The 21,354-nt window shown below is 41.8% G+C and overlaps 1 protein-coding gene across 1 annotated transcript; it reads left to right on the top strand.

Annotated features, from left to right (window-relative positions):
- The first annotated feature begins 3,854 nt into the window (after positions 1-3,854).
- On the top strand, positions 3,855-20,956 carry LOC135506110 (grainyhead-like protein 1 homolog). Its single transcript, XM_064925550.1, has 15 exons — positions 3,855-4,052; positions 4,928-5,114; positions 6,724-6,797; positions 6,946-7,306; positions 8,289-8,371; positions 9,356-9,512; positions 9,903-10,014; positions 10,118-10,212; positions 11,025-11,262; positions 12,322-12,446; positions 14,855-14,883; positions 15,093-15,178; positions 19,412-19,497; positions 19,850-19,914; positions 20,104-20,956. The coding sequence occupies exons 1-15, from the start codon at positions 4,033-4,035 to the stop codon at positions 20,216-20,218; spliced, it is 1,833 nt and encodes a 610-aa protein (XP_064781622.1). The 5' UTR covers positions 3,855-4,032; the 3' UTR covers positions 20,219-20,956.
- The last annotated feature ends 398 nt before the right edge of the window (positions 20,957-21,354 follow it).

Raw genomic sequence — 21,354 nt, 5'->3', positions numbered from 1 at the left:
AAGACAGGTGGGAAACGGGCTATCTAAGTATGGTTCTCAATCAGAGACAACGATGGACAGCTGCCTCTGATTGAGAACCACACCCGGCCAAACACAAAGAAATAGAAACATAGAAATAAAGAAACTAGAATGCCCACCCAAGTCACACCCTGGCCTAACCAAAATAGAGAATAAAAGCCTCTCTATGGCCAGGGCGTGACACTTGTACTTTTTATGTTTTAATTTTGTTTGGTTTTAAATTCATATTAATTGCTGTGTTTGTATTGTTGTATCACAGGGCACAACTGTAAAAGAGACTGTCTCAGCTTGTTTCTCCTGTTTTAATAAAGATTACTAAAATAAAGTCACCAAACATCAATGTGAAAAACTGATGGAGAGCATGCCAAGACACATGAAATCAGGGTTATTCTACCAAATATTGATTTCTGAACTCTTCCTAAGTTAAAACATTAGTATTGTGTTGTTAAAAATGAATATGAACTTTAATTTATTTGCATTACTCGAGGTCTGACAACACTGCATCTGTCATTTTCTGCAAATAAAATGCTCTAAATGTTTTTATTTGGATTTTGGGAAAAATGTTGTCAGTAGTTTATAGAATAAAACAAAAATGTTCATTTTACCCAAACACATACCTATAAATAGTAAAACCAGAGAAACTGATAATTTTGCAGTGGTCTCTTCATTTTTTCCAGATCTGTATGTGGGAACTCCTTCAAGACTGTTAGAAAAGCATTCCTCATGAAGCTGGTTGAGAGAATGCCAAGAGTCTGCAAATCTGTCATCAGGGGTTGTGCCGTGGCGGAGATCTTTGTGGGCTATACTCGGCCTTGTCTCAGGATGGTAAGTTGGTGGTTGAAGATATTCCTCTAGTGGTGTGTGGGCTGTGCTTTGGCAAAGTGGGTGGGGTTATATCCTTCCTGTTTGGCCCTGTCCGGGGGTATCATCGGATGGGGCCACAGTGTCTCCTGACCCCTCCTGTCTCAGCCTCCAGGATTTATGTTGCAGTAGTTTATGTGTCGGGGGTCTAAGGTCAGTTTGTTATATCTGGAGTACTTCTCCTGTCTTATCCGGTGTCCTGTGTGAATTTAAGTATGCTCTCTCTAATTCTCTCTCTCGGAGGGCCTGAGCCCTAGGACCATGCCTCAGGACTACTTGGCATGAGGACTCCTTGCTGTCCCCAGTCCACCTGGCCGTGCTGCTGCTCCAGTTTCAACTGTTCAGCACCTAAGGTGCTGACTTGCTGCACCCTCGACAACTACTGTGATTATTATTATTATTATTTGACCAGGCTGGTCATTTATGAACGTTTGAACATCTTGGCCATGTTCTGTTATAATCTCCACCCGGCACAGCCAAAAGAGTACTGGCCACCCCTCATAGCCTGGTTCCTCTCTAGGTTTCTTCCTAGGTTTTGGCCTTTCTAGGGAGTTTTTCCTAGCCACCGTGCTTCTACACCTGCATTGCTTACTGTTTGGGGTTTTAGGCTGGGTTTCTGTACAGCACTTTGAGATATCAGCTGATGTACGAAGGGCTATATAAATACATTTGATTTGATTTGGATTTGATTTGTGTCAACCGGGGAAAATCCATAGTGCCTTTGCGTGGCAGGCTAAGGCACATATCAAACCTCTCATCAGGTTTTGCTTGACTGATACCCAGCCTAATGTTAGTTATCTTATCTCTGAAATATACTGCAAACTCATCACATTTAGATGTGAAGGAAATTTCACATAGGTTTGCGTGGGTAGGATTTATTAGGCCATCAATGGTCGAGAAGAGCACTCTGAAATTATTCTGATTATTAGTGATCGAGTTAGAGAAATGAGCCCGTCTGGCATTTCTAATTGCCTTGTTAAATATGCCAAGTTGCTCTCTCAGAATATCATAATGGACCTGCAACTTTGACTTTCTCCACTTCTGCTCCGCCTTTCTGCAATTTTTATTGAATTTACTAGTTTCCTCACTCATCCAAGGGCCTCTCCGTTTGGATGTGGCCCTTTTCAACTTTACTGGAGCTATGGCATCAATGGTTGCCCTTAATTTGCCATTCAATTGATCAAATAAATCATCACGAGGAAGGCAGAATAGGTGATGGAGTATTGTTCATACACTCAATAAAACCTGTCTGATCAGGATGAACAATACCTGGTAAAACATTTTTAATTCTGTGTGCAATGCATTTTGGCCGTATTTTTGTATTCACAACATTGAAATGCAAGAGGCCTTCAACTATTTAGATGGGCTGGATCTTTGTTTGTCATCTGGGTATTGTTTTAGTTATAGTGAAAACAGACCTTCCTGCTGCGTACCTGACAGACCATTTTTTATCTTAGTAGTTAAAACCAGCTACTAATGGAGCTTTGAGTACATTAAAGGCTTGCTATTTGACCTTTATTTAACTAGGCAAGTCAGTTCAGAACAAATTCTTATTTTCAATGACGGCCTAGGAACAATGACAGCCTAGGAACAGAACTGTTCAGGGGCAGAACGGCAGATTTGTACCTTGTCAACTTGAGGATTTGAACTTGCAACCTTTCAGTTACTAGTCCAACGCTCTAAACACTAGGCTACCCTGCTGCAGGTATGCAATCAAGCCCTGGGGTTTTTCCAGATTGAAATTATTGAAATTATTCCTTTCATTGGCCTTCGCATTGATATTTTCGTGAATTTGTTCATTTTCAATTTTGTATTATTTGGAAAGAATTCCTTAGAGACTGAAAATAAAACATCTGCTTAAAGTATTTAGCTTGCTTTTTAAAATATAATTTGGAGAGTCGTAGGTGACTTCGTCTTTAGTAACGATTTTCTGCAAATAATTTTTGGTATTGTTCCTGTGTTGAAGATTCATGTAGAATTTGGCAGGGATGGTGTTAGACGGGTGATGAGCTGTGCCTAGTTTTCTCCAGACATAACACTTTGAATTCAGGCCAAAGAGTTACATTTTTGTCTCATCAGACACAGAATGTTTTGCCTTATGCTCTGAGTCTTTTATGTGCCTTTTTGCAAACTCCATACGTGCTGTCATGTACCTTTTTCAAAGGAGTGGGTTCCAAATGGCCATTCTCCCATAAAGCCCAGATTGGGGAAGTGCTGCAGAGACTTGTCCTTCTGGCATGTTCTTCTATCTCAGCCAAGGAACTCTGTAGTTTTGTCCAAGTGGTCATTGGGTTCTTGGTCACCTCCATGACCAAGGTGCTTCTGATCCGGTTGCTCAGTTTAGTCGGACGACCAGCTCAAGGCAGAGTCTAAGTGGTTCCATATTTTTTTTCAATTTCCCAATGATGGAGACCACTGCTCTTGGAAACTTTCAGCACTCTAGAAATTGTTTTATACCCCTCCCCAATTATGTCTAATCACAATTCGATTACGGAAATCTACAGACAGTTCCTTGGACTTCATGGTATACAGTAGTTTCAGCTCTGACATCCACTTTTTACTGTAGGACCTTATATAGGCAGGTGTTTCTTTCTAAATTATGTCCAAGCTATTGAATTGGCCACAGGTGGACTCTAATAATTTTTGTAGTGACATCTCAAGGATGACCAAAGGAAATTGGATGGACCTGAGCTCATTGTGGTGTGATATCGTAAAGGTTTGGAATACTTATGTAAATAAGATATTTCGGTATTTCATTTTAATTTGCAAATATTTTCTAAAACATGTTTTCACGTTGTCATTGTGGAGAATTGTGTGAAGACAAGTGAGATTTAAAAAAAAAATCATCCATTTTGAATTTAGGCTGTAACAACTAAATGTGAATTAAATATGAATCCTTTCTGAAGGCACTATTTTCCCTAGGCCTATGATAATGTATCTGAACCCCGCCCATTATGTGTCACAGCAAGACAATCTCGTGGCCTATAGCAGTCAAAACTCCGGCTCCAGCTCATAGATCGAGAAAAGCCGACTAAACTAGTTCTGAAGGACAAGGTTGACATAAGTTTACCTACCAGCATCTCGTGTTTTTTTTTATATTGGACGGATCGGAATTTACGGTTACAACTTGAAAGTCCCGTCCGACAGCGGGAAATGACACAGGAGCTTGCAAAGTAAGTACACGGTCCAGTTGTCTTTGGTGTAGGCTATATGTACACTTGTAGGCATACACAGGTCCGCAATAACGCGCAGCAGCTTTTAGATGACAAAGGATACATTTTATATTTAAATATCAGTTATTAGGGGATTGCTGAGCTTCTTTGACTTTCCATGTCGCCTAGTTTTAAGAATGGTAGAATGGTAGATTTAGTTGGCAAACTGTTCAAATGATTAGTGTCACTATATGATTGTGCATTGAACTTCTCAGGCAGACTATGTGTGCTACACACAGACACACAATTAAAGTGTGCAATGTTTGTACAAAGGTAATGTCTTGTATATAAACAAAACAATGGAAGTAATTTGTAATGACAGTCAGCGCGATGAAGACCGGTTTTGCTGGTAGAGCAGGATCAGCGATCTGGCTACTTAGATGGCTGCATTCCCACGGGATGCCCGCGGGACATGCGGGTCCCAACAGAGATCATTGCGGCGCGGTCGGCATTTTTCATGCTGCGGTTGTCATTAACGCTTACATTTCCTCCTGTTCACTCTATGGGACTTCTTCTATGTGTGTACATTGAAGAGGTTAGGACTATTATTGGGCATAATAACAGCAATGCAGAGTGTTATACCCTATGGTATATATAGAATGATCTTCAAGATCTGTCAAACATTTTTTTACTCACAACAACTACAATAACCCACACCCCTTACACATATATTTCGTTTGAATAGACTGGGAGTAAATATTTGTTCACTTATCTCCTTAGCTACCAGTTTACATTATTACCAATAGCAGGGTTCAAACTTAATGTTGGATGCCCCACTGTGCAGAAAGTGGGGAGTTCTGCATCTGAACTTAATGTCGGACTGTCTCACTGTGCAGAAAGAGAGGTGTTCTGGTGTTCCAGAATGAGGCGTCATACAGTGGTGGTCGGCGGCAGGCGCTCACAGAGGATGACGATGACTGGAGGGCCTTCCTAGGGAACCCCCTGACCGCCGCCTCCAAGGCCATGATGCACATCAACGGAGATGAGGACAGTGCCAATGCTCTCCTCTACAACTACTATAAGGTACCTCATATATGCTTACTACTACATACAGTTGAAGTCGTAAGATTACATACACTTAGGTTGGAGTCATTAAAACTCGTTTTTCAATCACACCACAAATTTCTTGTTAACAAACTATAGTTTTGGTCATCTACTTTGTGCATAACACAAGTCCCTTTTCTAACAATTGTTTACAGACAGATTATTTCCCTTATAATTCACTGTATCACAATTCCAGTGGGTCAGAAGTTTACATACACTAAGTTGACTGTGCCTTTAAACAGCTTGGAAAATTCCAGAAAATGATGTCATGGCTTTAGAAGCTTCTGATAGGCTAATTGACACCATTTGAGTCAATTGGAGGTGTACCTGTGGATATATTTCAAGGCCTACCTTCAAACTCAGTGCCTCTTTGCTTGACATCATGGGAAAATCAAAAGAAATTAGCCAAGATCTCAGAAAAAAAATTGTAGACCTCCACAAGTCTGGTTCATCCATGGGAGCAATTTCCAAATGCCTGAAGGTACCACCTTCATCTGTACAAACAATAGTATGCAAGTATAAACACCATGGGACCACGCAGCCGTCATACACGTGTTCTGTCTCCTAGAGATGAATGTACTTTGGTGCGAAAAGTGCAAATCAAATACTTTTTGGAGAAATGTCCTCTGGTCTGATGAAACAAAAATAGAACTGTTTGGCCATAATGACCATCGTTATGTTTGGAAGAAAAAGGGGGAGGCTTGCAAGATGAAGGTCACCATCCCAACTGTGAAGCACGGGGTGGAAGCATCATGTTGTGGGGTTGTTTTGCTGCAGGAGGGACTGGTGCACTTCACAAAATAGATGGCATTATGTGGAAGGAAAATGATCTGGATATATTGAAGCAACATCTCAAGACATCAGTCAGGAAGTTAAAGCTTGGTCGCAAATGGGTCTTCCAAATGGACAATGACCCCAAGCATACTTTCAAAGTTGGGGCAAAATGGCTTAAGGACAACAAAGTCAAGGTATTGGAGTGGCCATCACAAAGCCCTGACTTCAACCATATAGACAATTTGTTGGCAGAACTGAAAAAGTGTGTGCGAGCAAGGAGGCATACAAACCTGACTCAGTTGGGTGAATTTTGGCCCATTCTTCCTAACTTATTGTGGAAACCTGGTGGAAGGCCACCCAAAATGTTTGTCCCAAGTTAAACAATGTAAAGGCAATGCTACCAAATACTAATTGAGTGTATGTAAACTTCTGACCCACTGGGAATGAGATGAAAGAAATAAAAGCTGAAATAAATCACTCTCTACTATTATACTGACATTTCACATTCTTAAAATAAAGTGGTGATCCTTACTGACCTAAAACAGGGAATTTTTATTAAATGTCAGTTGTGAAAAACTGAGTTTAAATTGTGAAAAACTGAGTTTAAATGTAGTTGGCTAAGGTGTATGTAAACTTCCGACTTCAACTGTACATACTGTACTACTACATAGCTACTTTACTACTACATATCTACTACACTACTACTACTTACCTACCTCATATCTACTACTACATAACTATTATACTATAAAGGTATTTTAAGTACCGCCATAGATGTATATAGGTGTGACAATGTATTATACTACTTTTCTAGGTGCCACAAGACAAGAGAACGACTGGACAGCCCAAAACAGAAGTTATTGTGGGCGATGCTGATCCAAACATTATGTAATGAATCTCCTTAGTTATTATAATGTTTTTATTCAGTTATGACTTGGCATAGTTTACTTTTTATTTACTGTAAATTGAGAAAGTGTTTTGAAGTAAAGAAAGCTGTGTTCTGAGATGACGTTTACTCTGATCATCTCCTTCTCAGGAACTTTGTGGTGCCACTCCAAGATTCCCCCCTGGCCATGACAACTCTGAGGACCGTCCATCGCAACACCGCGGCCCAGGGCAGCAGCCAACCCAGCCGGGGGGACAAAACCCAGGCTCTCTACCCAGCCTCAAACTCCATAGTCTGCATCTCCACCACCTCCAGCCCTCCCCCCTACTCCCTCAGCCCAGGGGGGACCCAGGCCCTGCACTCCTTCCCCGTTTGCACCCCCACTGGTCCCCACGGTTCCCAATCGGATGGCATGGCCTTCAGTCGCCACCTCAGCCAGTACAGCCCCAGAGCCCGGAGCCTCACCCCTGACTCCACCTACACAAAGTCCTACAAGGACAGCACCAATGAGGTAGGGTCTCATATGTTTACTACAGAACCAGATAGAACGAGAGCACAATTTTGCACTAAGCAGCACGAACCCCTCATGGAGCTGTGTAACTTACACCCAGGCTTCATTGAAAGTAAAAGTAACAAGCTTGTGAGACAGCCTATTCACTTAGCTACATGGAGCCAATGAGGCATCATCCATATTTTCATCGATCTACGCGTTGTAGTGTAATATGCAGTGGTGTAAAAAATACTTTGAAGTACTACTTAAGTTGTTTTTTTGGGATATCTGTACTTTACTATTTATATTTTTTACTACTTTTAATTTTACTTCACTACATTCCTAAAGAAAGTTATGTACTTTTTACTCCATATATTTTCCCTGACACCCAAACGTACTTGTTACATTTTGAATGCTTAGCAGTATAGGAAAATTGTCTAATTGACATACTTATCAGGAGAACATGCTTGGTCGTCCCTACTGCCTCTAATCTGGCGGACTCACTAAACACATGCTTTGTTTGTAAATGATGTCTGAGTGTTGTAGTGTGCCCCTGGCTAGAAAATGTGGCAGGCTGCTTTGCTTAATATAAGGAATTTGAAATGATTTTTACTTTTACTTTTGATACTTAAGTATATTTTAGTAATTACATATACTTTTGATACTTAAATATATTTAAAACCAAATACTTTTACACCTTTACTCAAGTGGTATTTTACTGGGTGACTTTTACATGAGTCATTTTCTATTAAGGTATCTTAACTTTTACTCAAGTATGACAATTGGGTACTCTTTCCACAACTGGTAATATGTAATGGTCACCTACACAAATTATTATGTGTGCGTCCCAAATGGCACTCTATTCCCTTTAATGTGCACTACTTTTGACCAGAGCCATATAAGGCGAAATAAATAGTGCACTATAAAGGGAATAGGGTGCCATTTGGGACGTCATCTATTTTCCTGGTACTGATGTTCCCCTGGATTGTGTTGTGACCCACAGGTTTTCCCTCCCTCTGAGGAGGTCCAGCTACGTATGACCTCCATCCCTCCTGGTGGATACCCTTACTACAGCTCCACAGCAAGGTAACGTTCTCAGTCAAAATGTGATAGGGACAGTCAATCAGTGTTTTTTTGTTTTTTAAACAGTCAGGGTATATTGAATCAGCAGAAAATACCTTAACCTCACTGAAACTATCTCTAATCAAACCTTATCTTAAGTCTTACCTTAATACAAAGATGCAATATGTCACTTTTTGGGTGATCTGACCAAATTCACATAGACATGTGAGTAATAGACCTGTCACTAATTGAAAGCAAGTCTAAGAAGCGGTAGATCTGTTCTATACGCGCTATTTCTATGCTTCCCCTTAAATTTGGCTTTTGTGTTCAGTTTTGTACACCAGCTTCAAACAGCTGAAAATGCAATATTTGGTGTTTTTGAAAAGACATTTCACAGCGGTTTAGATGGTACAACGATTCTCTTCACCAGGGCTCTCCAACCCTGTTACTGGAGAACTACCCTCCTGTTGGTTTTCGATCGAGCCCCAGTTGTAACTAACCTGATTCAGTTTATCAACCAGCTAATTATTAGAATCAGTTGTGCTAGATTAGGGTTGGAGCGAAAACCTACAGGATGGTAGCACACCAGGAACAGGGTTAAGAGCCCTGCTCTACATTATGCATTGCTTGTTTTGTCACAAACTGAAATAAGGCAAACTATTTGAATTTTAGCAACCAGCAAATGGTAGTGCGATTTCTGCATATTGCACCTTTTAAGTTTTCATTCTGCCTATCAAATATTCACTTTCAAAAATGCTTTTATAGTCACTAGCTGAGATATTAGGATATGGGGTAAAGGAGATACTTAGTCAGTTGTGCAACTGAATGCATTAAACCAAAGTGTTTCTTCTGCATTTAACCCAGCCCTTCTGAATCAGGGGGGGCTGCCTTAATCGACGTCCATGTCAAGGGCAGAATGGCAGATATTTCCACCTTGCCGGCTCGGGGATTCGAACCAGTGACCTTTTGTTACTGGCTCAACGAATATTCTCTCCCTCTCTCTTTCAGTCAACACTTTGAGTACATGCTGGAGGCTCCCCAGTCCCTCTGGACCAAGAGCAACAGTGGCCAGATGAGCTACCTGAACAAGGCCCAGTTCTACCCCATCACCTTGAGAGCACTAGGGGGCACCCCGCTCCAATCTCATCTCAGTGGAGAAGTCCGGGTATGAGCACCTCTAATCTAACTCTTTTATTTGTTTGTTTTATCTTCTAGTCTCTCTATGTCCCTCTCTCTGTCCCTGTCTCTCTGTGTCCCCAATTCTATCTAATGTGTCTCTAGGTTTGCCAAATGTGTTTTGGGAAGGCCTTACTTGACTTAAGGCCATTGACAAATGTCCTTACTCGGTTCGGGTCAAGTTTGTCCATGTTTCACCAATTGAGGCTGCTCTCAGTCGTCTCTGACTTGACTAGCAAGTGTTTCTGGGTCGACCCCTCTTTCTTGTCCTCGGTACAGTTTTGGGAATAGAGTATACGTATTTTTCTCTAAATGTTGTTTTTGTGTTTTAGGTCTTGGTGGTGTGTGTTTGTAATGTAGAGCTGACTGTATATTTCAGAGTGTGGTGATGCTTGTGTTTGGAGAGGAGAAGCTCACAGAGGACCAGCTCAAATACTGGAAGTACTGGCACAGCAGACAACACACAGCCAAGCAGCGTTGCATTGATATTGGTGAGGGGTCACACACACCCACACATGTCCTCAAAATCAGTATGTAAACATTAATTGTTAGTGTGTAAACAGTACTGTTGTCTTCCCTGTTTGTTCATCCCAGCTGACTATAAAGAGCGATTCAATACGATCGCCAATATTGAGGAGATCGCCTACAATGCCATCTCTTTCACATGGGACACAAAGGATGAGCCACGGGTAAGAAATGCCAATATCATGTCTTTATAGTGGCAGCAGAAATCTTTGAGTGAAGATTTTGGGCTCTGGGGGTAAAGTTTCCCCTAGGTACAGATCATCTAGGATCAGCTTCCTCTCCCCTCCCCCAATCTTGACCTTAACCAATAGTGCGGGAAATGCTGAACTGCCCCAAGATCAGCGTCTAGGGACAGCTTTACCATACCAGATTTCAGACAAATTTCTGACAATGTTTTGTAATACAAAACAAATGTAGTTACAAACAGTTACCAGCTGGGGGAAACATATACAACTAAATCAATCATACACAATACTTTGAAACTAGCCAGGACCACACTTTGTATGTAGAGACTACAATTTTGTACCTTGATATCTTTCTGCCTGCATGACATAAATGTCATATGCAAATATAGTGTATTCAAGACAAATGGGAACTAGTAAAAAAATGACCTCAGTCTGGCAAAAATCGGTGATGTCAGTGATCTTCAGGTCGGAGCTCTAGCATGATGTCCAAGTTTCCAACTTGTAATTCCGATTTGGATTCCGATTTGGATGACCCCGAGTTAATTTGACTTGAACGCACTGAAGTCAGTTTGGAGATTTCCGGAGTTGTCTTGAACGCACCATAAACCCAGAAATGTGCATCAGAACTGTTTATTCAAATGTTTATTTAATTAATTAAACATTTTCTGTCTTATGACTCAATTTGTTGTGTATTTTTATGGCATTATTGGTGCTTTTATGCAATGCTTTTGGATGGACAATAAAGCTTTTTGAATTTAAATTCTCATGTGCCTTTATCGCTGCCCCCTCAGGTGTTTGTGTCTGTGAACTGTCTAAGTACAGACTTCTCCCCTCAGAAGGGAGTGAGGGGCCTTCCTCTCAACCTCCAGATTGACACCTACAGCTTTGGGAGCCATGGTCACAAGCTAGTACACAGAGCCTACTGCATGATTAAGGTGTTCTGTGACAAAGGTGCCGAGAGGAAGATCCGAGATGAGGAAAGGAAGCAGCCTTACAGGAAGGGAAAGAGACAGGAGACAACCGCAGCCTGTGAGTACATCACCTGAAACAACCAATCGATTAATCAATCAGTTCATCAATCACCTCCCAAAATAATATCAGTATGCCAGTGTGCTTCACAAAAGCCTCTTCACAACTAACCCCTAAAAATTAAGCCAGGGCAACAGTATCAAGGCAAAACTCCATAGGTAGAAAAAAATAAACTTGAAACGAACTACATTTCATCAGCTGGTGATGGTCAAGCGAATAACTGTCGGTCTCACAGTAATTGACCGTTAATTAACATAAACACATTTAGCATATCCTGGCTTCCACACAAAGCCAACAAGTCACTGATGCAGACCTTTGGAAGATCTACATTTGAAAAAGTCTAATAAATCCATGTAATAGAGCCGTCCTCCTTCACAATATATCCAGTATTTATTTTAGACCGGTCTAAAGAAGGATGATATATGAAGAAAATGTAGTCTATTTCAGAAGAACAGAATAGCATACTGAGTATTCCTTATTTTATTTAGGTCCTGATCTGGCTATGCCAAATGGCTGTAGGCTACACTAGTTCATTTAGCAAACAAGATTTGCTTAGAATTCCGTGGTATTATTTTATAGTATGAAGAATATAATTGAACAAAGCTAAATAAAATATAAATATTTTCTCCAAACGATTTGAGGGAGTGCGCACATGCGGCTATTCTATATTGAGGCGTTTAACAATGAAATAGGAACTCCTATATGCTTAATTTAGAGTTATTCATGTAACTTTACTTGTTCTACAAATGTTGAGCTGTATGTTTAGATTTTAGTACATTGTAACCCCGCATGATGGGACTCTAATGATGATTTGAGTCCTGCTACGTCAGTCACTCATTCACTATTTGACAAGCACTTGATAATGCCTCCACAGCCACAAAGTCAAAATTGGCTACAGAAATTAGCTTAATTTAAGGTTAGGCATAAGGTTGGCAGCGTGGTTAGGGTTAGGTTTAAAATATAATTTTAAGAAGATACATTTGAGAAATGGGCGGGGTCTATGACTTGGCTATGGAAGCTAGTGACGACCCTCTATCTCCCCCTGCTGTCCTGCCACAGATGTGGAAGACCCTCTGCAGCTGAAGCATGTGGCCATAGCATCGTTCAAAGCCATGAGTGACATGGACTCCCAGCCAGTTCTCTTCATCCCAGAGGTCCACTTCCCCAGCACCCAGCACCACCATGTAAGTCCAGCGATGCCTATGTTTAGGGTTGCAGAACTCTAGTAACTTTCCCAAAGTTCCCAGGTTTTTTAGAAATACCAGTTGGACGGTTCCTGGAATCAAGAGGGAATAAGCAGGGAGGGAATCCTCCGACTGGGATTTCTGGAAAAACTTGAACTTTGGGAAAGAAACTGGATTGCAACCATGTTTCACTGCAGCATATCGCCAAACTGACAGTCTCTAGGTACCACTTGTTTTTGTCCATTGCTAGGACCGAACTACAAATAGACACCTGGTTGCATCAGGTGCACCTGCATTGTTTGAAGGTTTGGGGTTTTGGGTTTCTGTACAGCACTTTGAGATATCAGCTGATGTACGAAGGGCTATATAAATACATTTGATTTGATCAGTGGAGGCTCCTCAGAGGAGGAAGGGGAGGACCATCCTCCTCAGTGAATTTCATAAATAGTAAATAATTTAAAAAGTTATCCTAGCTATAACTATACTAAATATATTCACGTCACCAAATATTTGATTAAAACACACTGTTTTTCCAATGAAGGTCTACAGTAGACTCAACAGCACTCTGTGGGGTAGCACCATGGTGTAGCCAAAGGACAGCTAGCTTCCGTCCTCCTCTGGGTACATTGACTTCAATACAAAACCTAAGAGACTCATGGTTCTCACCCCCTTCCATAGACTTACACAGTAATTATGTCAACTTCCGGAGGAAGTGTGGAGAGACAGACCAAGGCGCAGTGGATGTTGAGCTCCACATATTTATTATAAAGTGAAACTTAGCAAAAACAATAAATCAATAAACTAACAACGAAACGTGACTATGTGGTGCACATACACAAAATAATATCCCACAAACATAGGTGGGGAAAACCCCCACCTAAATATGATCCCCAATTCGAGACAACGATTACCAGCTGCCTCTAATTGGGAATCATACAAATCACCAACAAAGAAAAATAAACTAGAACACAACATAGAAATAATAAACTAGAATACACCCAGTCGTGCCCTGACCTACTACACCATAGAGAAACAAGGGCTCTCTATGGTCAGGGCGTGACGGTCCTCCAACCTATCAGCTCTTGCAGCATGAACTGTAGGTTATGATTTCAGTACTAGATTAATTCTCTGATCCTTTGAATGGGTGGACATGTTGTCAGAGAACAGAGGGATGCTATGTTAGCTAGCTGGCTATGTCTATCCAACACATCACTGGAACTCTTCCAAGTCAAGGTAAGCTTTTGGTTTTACTAATTTATTGCCATCGGGTCCGCTGGTGTAACAGCTTACTGACTGTACAATGTAACGTTAATGATGACGTTAATGATGATGACAACCATGTAGGCTGTGTGTAGTGGTTTGGCTTGGAAAGGTTTTTTCACCTGGTCACATACAGCTGATGTGTTGTGTATTGAAGTCCACAAGCGAAGGGAAGAGGTGAAAGAGCACATAGATGTGAGAAGGAATACAATGTGGCTGCTACGAACCTGAACTGTGTTTAAATGTGATCAGGAGTGTATTCATTCCTCCGATTCTGTTGAAAAACGCTTTTTTAAATCGAAGCAAACGGAACAAAACGGGGATAAACATACCTGAATTTGTCCAATTGAAACTCTTGTTTGCAGCTGTTGGACTATATCAGCTAGATGCAGGCAAGAGTGTGCAAGGCGGTATTGAATTTTACTGTCTGTCCATGTATCACTGTCTGTCACATCAAATTTGTCTCTCGACCTGTGTGCACCTACGTTGTAAACTTTCATTCATAGGCTAGGTTGTAGCAACCTCATGATGGGTATAAGGAACATTTGAGTATCATGTAGTAGCCTAAGCCTATCACTGTTACATTTAACTGGGCGAATGGAATATGAACGACAATCATCCAATATGCTGTAATAGATATAAGGCCATGCTCGTGAAAACAAAATCGCCCTCCCTCATCTGAAACGGCACTGACCGCCACTGGGTTGCATGCATGGGAACCCATCATAATACTCTGATTCATTTCCATACAGTAGTTAGTTGAAATGTTATGTTATTTTTTCATGCTGTTATTCTGTTTGATTTTTTCCCTTAAACTCTGCATTGTTGGAAAAGGACCCATAAGTAAGCATTTCCCTATAAATCTGTTAGTTGTTTATGCAGCATTTGACAAATAAATTGAATTTGATTTTAAATGTGTGTGAGGTACATTTGAAATACATAAGAGAATGTCATATATATTTTTTTAAACATTTCAGACAAACGTTGAGACATGAACACAAAGAAACATCACCTCTAAGTGAGGGGCTATAGGGATGCTAGTGCTACACAGACTGCAGAGATTCAGTGTACTGTAGTTTGCTTGGGACAATAGCAACTGAACAAATAGCCCACTCAACTGATTTCTTTTTCTCTTCATCCTTTATCAGGCAAGCCTATCAGATGACAGTGAGGATAGGTGAGTAAAATTGTTATATTGTATACTTACTGTACTATTTAGTGAAAGATGCTAAAAGTACCTATAAACGTAAACAATTTGATACCCATAATAAGTGATTCATTCACTCAATGTGCCTTTTTCATGGTCTTCTATACTCATTATAGTAACTAGTGATCTTAATGACTAAAATGTAAATAGTCATATGTGTTGTGTTTGTCTGGTTGCAGCTTGGGGCAGAAGAGACTACTCCACTGTGATGAGGACTTTGAGTTGGCTCCTCACAAGAAAGCAAGGCGGGACGGACCAGAGAAAGGTACATTATATTGAGATACGTTTGCCGACAGTGTGTATTCAAGGGAAATAAATACAGTGAAGAGAAGGCATAATACAGAGATAAAGAGAATTATAGAGCAAGAGAGAGAAATGATCTCTGTCTGGCTGCACTGTAGTTGTGGTTGTTGCTCAGGCTACCGTTGCTCAGGCTGTCGTTGCTCAGGCTGCCGTTGCTCAGGCTGCCGTTGCTCAGGCTGCCGTTGCTCAGGCTGCCGTTGCTCAGGCTGATCCCACGCAGTTCAGCTGACTGCATGTAAACACAGGCCACATGGCTTCCAAAGCCCTGCCCTCCCCCTCCCTTTAGATGGAGAAAGCACAACACACACGGTTTGTTTTCCAAGTGGAATATGATCATGACATGTAGTCCAAACGGGATTGGTTTTCCCACTCACGTGTTTGTGGTGGCTGTTCTCAGAATGATTAGGGGTTGTTCGCCGTTTGGCGTGGTCTGTCTCAGACTAGTCTATTTCTGACTCGGCTCACTGCCAATTCCCAAGATGCCAGTGTGAAAAGAGTAAAGAGCAACTACAGTCAGTCACTGGCCCAGCCTTTTCTCAGTTTATGAGGTTGTAAAGTGGTGGAATTACCCTTTAACAGGGGTCCAGGGGTGTGTCCGAAATGGCCTCCTGTCCTGAATTCTGGTCAAAAGTAGTACACGGTATAGGGAATAGGGCACTATTTCAGACATAGTCCATCTTAACTGAGTTTTACTATGTTTATGATATCTGATGAGGGTGGCAGTTGTTTCAGCATGAATACACACTAAAACCATGGAAACATCACCTAGCAGGACATTAGGGCAGTACTGTAGTACATCATAACTCAGTGACTTGACTGAGCGAGAAACTCACACAGTAGGTCAATGTGTGAAACGGTCTCACACCCCATGTCTAAAAAAACACCTTTGTGTGGATTCCTCCCTCTTTTTGTTTCTCAGGTACCACTGTCTATGGCACCTCTCCCTCACACTGTGGGGGTTGGTGTGGTCGTATTTGACTGGGTTGGTGTGGTAATATTTGACTGGGATGGTGTGGTAGTATCTGACTAAAGGCTTCTGCATGCTTTGGTAGGCACCTAGTTGAGTTCGGCTAGGCGAACCGAACGATTGTCCTCACATATACCCTTAAAAGACTTTCGCTTGAACAATTTTGAGACGCCATATTCAGTATACACTTCCTCAAAATAGTCTGAATTAATCTAAGATAAATAAAAAAATCTGTCGTACGTTTTTGCCGAGGAGATCTTAATCGCCCAATTCTACATGAACTACAATGAACAAAAATGCAACATGCAACAATTTCTAAGATTTCACTGATTTACATTCATATCAATATAAGGGTTTCACACGACTGGGAATACAGATACCTCAACAATGTCAGGCTGTTTATTTGAGCCTGTGGAATGTTGTCCCAGTCTTCTTCAATGACTGTGTGAAGTTGCTGGATATTGGCAGGAGCTGGAACATGCTGTCGTACACGTGATCCAGAGCATCCCAAACATGCTCAATGGGTGACATGTCTGGTGAGACTGCAGGTCATGGAGGAACTGGGACATTTTCAGCTTCCAGGAATTGCTTACATATCCTTTTAATATGGGGTTAAGGATTATCATGCTGAAACATGAGGTGATGGCGGTGGATGAATGGCACGACAATGGGCCTCAGGATCTCAGTATCTTTGTGCATTCAAATTGCCAATCGAAAAACTGTAATTGTGTTTCTTCTCTGTAGCTTATGCCTGCCCATACCATAACCCCACTGCCACCATGGGGCACTCTGTTCACAACGTTGACATCAGCAAACCGCTCGCCCACACAACACCCACAGGTCTTACATCCACACTTCTCCAGCGTGCCAGTGGCCATCGAAGGTGAACATTTGCCCACTGAAGTCGGTTACGACACCCAACTGCAGTCAGGTCAAGACCTTGATGAGGACGACAAGTATGCAGATGAGCTTCCCTGAGACGGTTTCTGACAGATGGTGCAGAAATTGTTTGGTTGTGCAAACCCACAGTTTCATCATCTGTCCGGGTGGCTGGTCTCAGACCATCCCGCAGGTGAAGAAGCCAGATGTGGAGGTCCTGGGCTGGCGTGGTTACACGTGGTCTGTGGTTGTGAGGCCGGATGGACGTACTGCCGAATTCTCTAAAACGACATTGGTAGAGTTTATGGTAGAGAAGTTATCATTAAATTATCTGGCAACAGTTCTGGTGGACATTACTAAACTCAGCATGCCATTTGCATGCTCCCTTAACTTGAGACATTTGTGGCATTGTGTTGTGTGACACAACTGCACATTTTAGAGTGGCCTTTTATTGTCCCCAGCAAAAAAAAAAAAAACTTTTCCAACCAAAGTACGTTCATCTCTAGGAGACAGAATGCGTCTTCTTCCTGAGCGGCATGACAGCTGCGTGGTCCCATGGTGTTTATACTTGCGTACTATTGTTTGTACAGATGAAAGTGGTACCTTCAGGCATTTGGACATTGCTCCCAAGGATGAACCAGACTTGTGGAGATCCTGGCTGATTTCTTTTGATTTTCCAATGATGTCAAGCAAAGAGGCACTGAGTTTGAAGGTTGGCCTTGAAATACATCCACAGGTACACCTCCAATTGACTCAAATGATGTCACATAGCCTAACAGAAGCTTCTAAAGCCATGACATTTTTTGGAATTTTCCAAGCTGTTTAAAGGCACAGTCAACTTAGTGTATGTAAACTTCTGACCCACTGGAATTATGATACAATTAAATAATCTGTCTGTAAACAATTGTTGGAAAAATGACTTGTGTCATGCACAAAGTATATGTCCTAACTGTCTTGCCAAAACTATAATTTGTTAACAAGAAATTTGTGGAGTGGTTGAAAAACAAATTTTAACCTAAGTGTATGTAAACTTCTGACTTCAACTGTATGTAATGATCATGCCGTTGAATCAGCTTCTTGATATGCATGCGGACATCTTAACTCTCCCCTAAACTGTGGGGGTTGGTCGCGGTATCTCTGTGCATTCAAATTTCCATTGATAAAAGGCAATTGTTTTGTCTGTTCGTAGCTTATGTCTGCCCATACCATAACCCCGCCGCCACCATGGGGCACTCTGTTCACAAGGTTGACATCAGCAAACTGTTCGTGAACACGACGCCATACACGTGGTCTTCGGTTATGAGGCCGGTTTGACGTACCTCCAAATTCTTTAAAACAAGGCTGTAGGCGGCTTATGGTAGAGAAATTAACATTTAATTCTCTGGCAATAGCTCTGGTGGACATTCCGTCAGTCAGTATGCCAGTTGCACGCTCTCTCAAAACTTGAGACATCTGTGGCATTGTGTTGTGTGACACAACTGCACATTTTAGTGACCTTTTATTGTCCCCAGCACAAGGTGCACCTATGTAATGATCATGCCATTTAATCAGCTTCTTGATATGCATGCGGACATCTTAACTCTCCCCTAAACTGTGGGGGTTGGTGTGGTATCTGACTACCTCTCCTCTAAACTGTGGGGGTTGATGTGGTATCTGACTACCTCTCCTCTAAACTGTGGGGGTTGGTGTGGTATCTGACTACCTCTCCTCTAAACTGTGGGGGTTGGTGTGGTATCTGACTACCTCTCCTCTAAACTGTGGGGGTTGGTGTGGTATCTGACTACCTCTCCTCTACACTGTGGGGGTTGGTGTGGTATCTGACTACCTCTCCTCTACACTGTGGGGGTTGGTGTGGTATCTGACTACCTCTCCTCTACACTGTGGGGGTTGGTGTGGTATCTGACTACCTCTCCTCTAAACTGTGGGGGTTGGTGTGGTATCTGACTACCTCTCCTCTACACTGTGGGGGTTGGTGTGGGGTCTGACTACCTCTACACTGTGGGGGTTGGTGTGGTATCTGACTACCTCTCCTCTACACTGTGGGGGTTGGTGTGGTATCTGACTACCTCTCCTCTAAACTGTGGGGGTTGGTGTGGTATCTGACTACCTCTCCTCTACACTGTGGGGGTTGGTGTGGTATCTGACTACCTCTCCTCTACACTGTGGGGGTTGGTGTGGGGTCTGACTACCTCTACACTGTGGGGGTTGGTGTGGTATCTGACTACCTCTCCTCTACACTGTGGGGGTTGGTGTGGTATCTGACTACCTCTCCTCTACACTGTGGGGGTTGGAGTGGTATCTTTTGGTGCGGTATCTGATAGTTTGTTTCCTCGCACTACATTCCTCTAGTGCTGCTTTATGTCCGTAAGGAGACAGAGGAGGTGTTTGATGCTCTGATGCTGAAGACGCCCACTCTGGCAGGACTACTGAAGGCTGTGAGTACATTTGTTGTGCTCTATTTTGCTCAAAATGTATTTTATGATGCCTAAGTGTGTGTACATAACTCGGGAGAACATTTTCAACAGGCAAAGTTCAATAATAGCTAAGCAGATATAGCTGTGTGTGTAGAGTACACTATGGGGAATAGGGTGTAATTTGGGACACAGACCCAGTGTCACAGGAAGAGGGATTTGTTTCCTGTTTGTGTCCGTCAGGAAGTAGTCTCATGTCAGAGAATGCACACAAGCATCCACAGTGACATTCAATGGAATGGATTGTATTGTCTAAGGCCTGTTTGCACCCAGTTCACATAGGGGGTTTCCCATGTTTTTCCCATCACATCTCTAGGTAACCGATAAATACGAGCTGCCGCTTGAAAAAATGGGGAAAGTCTACAAGAGGTGCAAAAAAGGGTAAGACTGGTGTCACTGGAATTAAAGTGTTCATCTCAAATTGCACCCTATTTCCTATGGGCCCTGGTCAAAAGTAGTGCACTTTGGAAAAGGGTGCCATTTGGGACGCATTCCAATGTAAATAATCTAACTTGTTTATAGAATAAACAACAGTCTGAAGATAAGTAAATCACTTCTCCTGTCCTGTAGGATCTTAGTCCATATGGACGATAACATCATCAAGCATTACTCCAACGAGGATGCCTTCCAGATCAACATGGAAGAGGTGGGGGGGGAAATGCTGCTGACACTGACTGAGATCTGAGTCCGGACAAGGGAAGTATTCATCAGGGCACAACTTTTTGCAATGGAAAATGAAAATGAGCATTTCTTATTTGGTCCTTTTTCTACCTAGTGAATATGAACACAACCCTGGTCAGGGGGAGTGGAGTCTGTTGTCTTGGGCCTCCAGGGGGAGAACCTTGGAGGTGGAACACATGTTGACCCCGGCAGCTGAGGGACACAACCGTAGGATTAGTCACCTGTTTACACAACTGTAACAGACTTATTTTCATGAGTTCTGCCTTTCTGCTGCGCCAGTGTCTACGAGGCCATTTCTGGTGTGGTTGGTTGCACAAAATGGCTACCTTGCTCGCTGGCAAGAAAAATACATTTAAGTATTTTCACATAAAATGTGACTGAGTGATTGCTTCACAAGCAGATGACGGGAGTCACACTGTACTACTGGGGCTTTTTGGCAGTAGCTACGGTACAAGATGAAACAATGATGAGGACCATTTGGAAACAATATTGTGTAACGGCCAATGATATTTTCCTACTTTTTAGACGTTTTTTTTCATGTGTAGTTTTTGATCAACTACTTTTGCTATATATACACAGACAAGACAGCAGCGATGTCTTCAGAATGCCAGTTAACGTATGAAAGTATTACGTATTATTTTGAAGTACAGTACCAGTCAAGTTTGGACACACCTACTTATTCCAGGGTTTTTCTTTATTTTTACTATTTTCTACATTGTAAAATAATAGCGAAGACATCGAAACAATGAAATAACACAAATGGAATCATGTAAGTAACCAAAAAAAGTATTAAACAAATCAAAATATATTTTAGATTCTTCAAAGTAAACACTCTTTGCCTTGATGGCAGCTTTGCCACTCTTGGCATTCTCTCAACAAGCTTCATGAGGTAGTCACCTGGAATGCATTTCATTTAACAGGTGTGCCTTGTTAAAAGTTAATTTGTGGAATTTCTTTCCTTAATGTGTTTGAGCCAATCAGTTGTGTTGTGGCAAGGTAGGGCTGCTATACAGAAGATAGCCCTATTTGGTAAAAGACCAACTCCATATTATGGCAAGAACAGTTTAAATAAGCAAAGAGAAACGAAAGTCCATCATTACTTTAAGACATGAAGTAAAATGTCAAGAAGTTTCTTCAAGT

Source organism: Oncorhynchus masou, chromosome 19 (genome assembly GCF_036934945.1).
Source record: "Oncorhynchus masou masou isolate Uvic2021 chromosome 19, UVic_Omas_1.1, whole genome shotgun sequence".
Classification (NCBI taxonomy): Eukaryota; Metazoa; Chordata; class Actinopteri; order Salmoniformes; family Salmonidae; genus Oncorhynchus; species Oncorhynchus masou.
This window is presented reverse-complemented; position numbering and strand designations above follow the sequence as displayed.

Coding starts and splice junctions, on each gene's coding strand:
- LOC135506110 (XM_064925550.1), top strand. CDS start 4,033: ATGACACAGGAGCTTGCAAA. Junction 10,213..11,024: donor ACACAAAGGATGAGCCACGG/GTAAGAAATGCC, acceptor CTGCCCCCTCAG/GTGTTTGTGTCTGTGAACTG. Junction 14,884..15,092: donor TCAGATGACAGTGAGGATAG/GTGAGTAAAATT, acceptor GTCTGGTTGCAG/CTTGGGGCAGAAGAGACTAC.